Source organism: Mytilus galloprovincialis, chromosome 8 (genome assembly GCF_965363235.1).
Source record: "Mytilus galloprovincialis chromosome 8, xbMytGall1.hap1.1, whole genome shotgun sequence".
Lineage (NCBI taxonomy): Eukaryota > Metazoa > Mollusca > Bivalvia > Mytilida > Mytilidae > Mytilus > Mytilus galloprovincialis.
In genome coordinates, this window is record NC_134845.1 from 28,613,478 (window position 1) to 28,619,003 (window position 5,526).

Sequence of the window (5,526 nt, forward strand, 5' to 3'; positions counted from 1 at the left end):
AAATATGTATTGAACAGTAGGCGTAGGACACTTTAGCGAAAATAAACGGACGATTTAGGATATATATTTTTTTCTTTTTAATTGTTTTTATACTGACAACAGAAGTTTCTTGCAGCTTGGAACAGAAAAAGGTGGGTTTTCTTAGATCCCCTTCGATTGGTAGAAAAAAAAATCTCTTTAAGCTGTAGGAAGACATGTAGTAAGCCTAGGACATATTCACTCACTGAAAGATGTTCTCCCATAATTTCTAATTAACATTACTTTTTATAGTGCAAAGGATAGCATTTTATGTATTTCATGTTTTACTAACATTCAATCGACAAAAACATAGATACACAGGTATATGAAATATAATTTTAATTCTTATAAAACAATGACAGCAGTTTATATAAATAATTGTCTACATAAATAAATCGTCTCATGGCACTTGGTATGATTACATTGCACAACTATCCCACCAACCAACTATCTTTTTACTTCGTATCACAAGAATGGTCACATTCCATGTCGTCCGAAGAAACAGATAAATCATCCATGGTTTCGCTCTTCTCATGTTCATGAAATACCCCTGATTCAGTTGTCGAACCTCCTGACAACTTTCTTTTTCTCGATTTTGATGTACATGTCCTTAAACAATTACACTTCTCTTGTGTTTCTCCGAAGTCTTCTTTTTTGTATTTTACCCGACGATTTTGAAACCAAATTTTGACCTGTTTTTCAGATAAGTTCAGATATGTGGCTATTTCAATTCTCCTGAGTCTTGATAGGTACATGCTGGTACTGAATTCTCTCTCCAGTTCAAGAAGTTGGTTACTTGTAAAAGCTGTTCGGATACGCTTACTGCTATTGATATCTTCTGTGGAACTTGTAACACCTGTAACATAGATAATAGATAAAAAGAGAGATAATTTAAAGATCAATGAGAACACTGCTCAACTGAGCCCAATAGAAGCGGATTTAAGCCATAATAGGTCACTGTACAGTCTGCAACTATGAGCAAAATCTATATCTATTAAAGGCCCCGACATGACAAAATATGAATTAATTCAAACGAGAAAAAAAAAAAAAACCCAAAATTGATGGTAAAAAAATAAAACGAAAAACAGATATGGTCCGACACAAACTAACGACAACCACTATCTGAGACCTATAACATACATAATGTGGATGGATTAAACTTGTTTGTAATCGTTAAACCCTTCCCTTACTCTGAATAGTGGCGTATTAGCACAATATATTAAGAAGAACTGTTAAAATTAGTTGGGGAAAGCTTGATCCATCATATCGTACAATTCAAGAGAGAGAAAAAAACTAAAAGAAAGACATAAAAAACACAAAGTACCGATCTATGAGTTCTTGCAATTACTGAAAGCTTGTTAAAAGCCAATAACAGCACATATATAAATAATGATCTTCAAGATAATTGTTTTGGCATTATTGTCTCGACAAATAATAATGTTTTAATTTGTGTTTAAAGACATTTTGTAATGGTTTTCAGAATAGAAAATCAAGTTTCATCTTTAGTGAAATGCCAAAAAAATCGGATTTCGACCAAAGAAACGAAAAAAAAAGTGCAATCGTTATTAAAAACGTTAGCACTCTACACTATTTTATTTCTAGATGAAAATACATAGATTTTTTTAACAAATAATTGACGAACCTGCTTTATTGTTTTCAAGGCAATTACTAATTTTACGAAGACTTCTAAAATTTCTAAAATATTTTTTTTTCGAATTTACTCTCTGTATGATATCATGCAAGAAATAATTTAACATATTAAATGAAGGAAGAAAATTGAAAGGAAAAACTATGAAAAAATAGACATTAGAACTTCACAAATTTAAAAATAAGGAGAGGGAAATTAATACTTGAAACAAATAAGCTATTAAAAAATTCTGCCTCGATAAATTAAATAATATTTATCATTAATTATAAATTATCGTACTTACCTAAATTGGAAATAGACTTTTTCTTTATATCCGAATATGGTTTTTCCTTTTCAGTTTGTTGCATTAATTTTCTATGTTCCAATGATTTTTGTTTTTGGAAGTTAAAGTTCTGGTTTTGCAAACTCGTTACTGTTGTACTAATAAAACTTGTTGGTGTATTTGATGGAATCGAAGCACTGCTTTGTGGTACTAACGGCGCCGGACTGTGGACGCAAAGTGGACAACAAAAACTCAACATATCTGTCGAATGTCTAGGATAACACGGTAGTGGATGAGACGGCAGCATATGGGAGGCAGGCAAAGCATGTCTTAAAGCACTAGGTATAGTCACAGGATTAGTGCTGCCTAAACTCTGTGTAACTGGTCTTTTCATAATCAAAGAATCGACATAAAAAGATCGAGACATTTTGTCATTAATAATTAATTCTGTGATTCCTATCTGATACTCATTTAGTAAGCACTGGTGTGAATAAATATTAAACGGGTACGGTCGATTTAGTTTTAGTGAAGAAATAAGACTGCATAGTAAGATATTTATACGGATAACGTTCTATTGTTCCATTCACGTGGTCAATATAGCTTAAGAAACTTTCAATCAATCAGCAATAAGGAACTGTTCTTAGTCCTTTCATACGCAAATAATAGCATCCATAATCATTTGTTAAATATTCATTTTACGGATGGGTGGTTTGCGATCGTTTCTTAATGATCATTTATACTACGAGCGTATCAATATTGTAATATCTTGTGTTTTCTGTCCTCGCGGTCACTTGAACCAATCGGAGATGTCAATGATCAAATTGGAAAAATGTCCATCTGATATTGTCTTGCACGCGACCTGCACGCGCAGTGGCCATTATTTGAATAGAACAAGATCATTGAAGAAAAATGTTCCTTTAATATAATTTCTTGACCATGTTTAGATTGCAATACTGGTTGATTTAAAACCGATAATCTTTTGGAATTAAAAGACAACGACAAACATAAAAAAATATTACATTTTATTGTTTTGGGTGTAATGGGGCACAAGGTCGTATTCATGTGTCAAAAATAAATAAATTATAACTGATGAAATTATTGTTTGATACAAGTTAAGTATAATTATCATCACTGGTCATTAAAACATACTCTGATAGATATTAATAATGGACATAAAATTGAAATTAAAAAAAAAAAAAAAAAAAAAGCTATATATATATATATTTGAATAGATTTATCAATTATTATAATTCATTATTTTACTAGGTTTCAAATTTCAATAATACTGCATATACATTTATTTTAAGAATAAAAAGAAAAAAAGTTCCATAGCTGAAAAACTCAACACAATCGTTCATTAATTGCAAAAATAAGAAAATAAAAAAATGCTATATATGTAAAGTATTGAATTGTCTAAATTTAAAAATATTGTAATTGCAAACGTCTCGGTTTTAATTGGAAAAAAATATGTCTTCCTTAGAGAAATAAAAAGTACATCTGAGTAAAGACTTAGCTTTCCATTGTTACTACGATTTAAGGTCGAAATGATAAAAATTGGTCGAAAAAAAGTGAGTATCTTATCTATATCTTTGTAAATTTAATATGAAATTTTATTTAGACTTTGATTTGAGCCTTTGTCGACAAAACGCGCGTATGTCGTACACAATCTTAATCCTAGAGTCAATTTCACAAAAATACTTAAGACTAAGATTGATCGTAAGTCATGAACAATTCAGTATACTTACGATCAATCTTAGACTTAAGTTTTTTTGTGAAATCGACTCCTGGTATCTATGATGAGTTTTTCATACATGTAACTTCCGAAGTATTTTTGATGTATTTTTGATTCTTAGAACGGAATTGATTTATCAGACATAATAAATATATCAAATAATCGAATTTAACAAGTTTTAGCGGTTCTGCGTGCGGCAGAGTAATCCCCCTTCTGGAGCTTCTGATATCACTTCTGGTATTATGGAACCAGAGGACAGTTATGTATCGATAAATGTCATTTACAGATTAGGTCGATCTTGTTGTCTCTGTCCTGCATCGTGCTATTAATTTTCGGAATTTCATCACCGCTTTGGAATTCCCTATCATCTACTTGATGGTGAGGAATTGGTTGTTGTGTCTGCGCCAAGTAGAAAACATTACATTTTAAAGAGTTTGGAAATGAACCCTGAATTTTCAGTGTTAGATTAACATGATAAGACGAATTTTGAACGTTATAGATCACTGATGATAAATTAACTGTTCCCCGTAAGACATGTCACCCTACCCCGACACATTTGTTTACTCCGAACCAACCAGTCTCAACTGTTTCTTTTAAAGCAGCCATATACCGATTTTTTTGTCTTTAGTTTGACCAGGGCCTTCATCGAACATTTTACCTCCCGATTTCAAGACTGTCACTCTTCTGCAAGCCTACTGAGGCTATTCCCTACATGTTGTGAAAATTGCTGCTTAAAGGATATCAGTAAATTAAAAAAAAATGATGAAACAGTAAACACGTGTATGCATGAATTCTTCATAAGTGATTTGTATTTTGCCAATGTTTATGTCTATTGGCGAATTAAATAATAATAGTGGTCGAGATAAGTCCTCAATGCACTATATGCCACAGATACGTCCTAGTTAAAAGTATCGTGATCTTTAAAGGTAATTTTTTCAACCACATAATAAAAAGTACACTAGGGGTAAATGAATTAAAAGCAATGATCAGAGGTAAGGACTCAATAAAACTGCAAAGGAGTCTTTTCTTTTCGCTTAAATAAGTTAACCAAATGTTTTAAATGGAAGCATATAAATTCAAATTAAACGGATAAATTTCATTTCCAAGACTATGAATGTATTCAACACAAGACAACTAGAGAGTGTTTATATTTAAATTTTGGTATAATTTGGGCTTTCAAAATAAAACCATGTTTTAACAGTAACAATTGACATAACAGGATTATTATAATACTATTGTAATAATTGTAAATTTATGAAATCTAGAACCAGACAGACAAAGAGGCCATAGTGTCATCCTGAAGATTCTATAAAGCTACTAGAAAATCTCTAGTCGTAAAAATCTCATGTCACTTAAGATTTGAACGATTTTTAACACGTAAATGTCATCGTGTTTTGTACATTCCTAATGACCCCTACCGTCTTTACTCCAAATAAACTATTAATATGATTTATACGGCTTTGGTATTAGAAACTGATATTGCCTAACACGTGCGTGTAATATTGTCAATTACAGTAACATACAACATTGTGTAATGTTAGATAGTTATCATACAATGACATCAGACAACACAAATTAAATATTATTGAAAGTAAAGGTCGGTATTGAATTAGAAAAGGTTGATACTTAGTCATAGAGTATGAATAATAAATTTAATGAAAATCATAAAATTCAACATTCAAGTTACTGTATTCATTATTTTATTTGTGTTTGACATAGGACATTGCACATGTACCTTTTTGCTGTAGAAAAAAATCCATCCATAATATTAAGTACAAAACACATCTGATAACAAGCTGAGTTCACACATACAGTATCAATGTTCGTTCCACTCCCATTCTTCCATTACAAATAAGTTATTTTATA

At 31.1% G+C, this 5,526-nt stretch overlaps 1 protein-coding gene across 1 annotated transcript; it reads right to left on the reverse strand.

Annotated features, from left to right (window-relative positions):
- Window positions 1-428: 428 nt before the first annotated feature.
- Window positions 429-2,435, reverse strand: LOC143043217 (uncharacterized). Its single transcript, XM_076215628.1, has 2 exons — window positions 1,950-2,435; window positions 429-874 (listed from the first exon to the last, which is right to left on the reverse strand). Exons 1-2 carry the CDS (start codon window positions 2,353-2,355, stop codon window positions 474-476), a joined length of 807 nt encoding a protein of 268 aa, XP_076071743.1. The 5' UTR covers window positions 2,356-2,435; the 3' UTR covers window positions 429-473.
- Window positions 2,436-5,526: the final 3,091 nt, after the last annotated feature.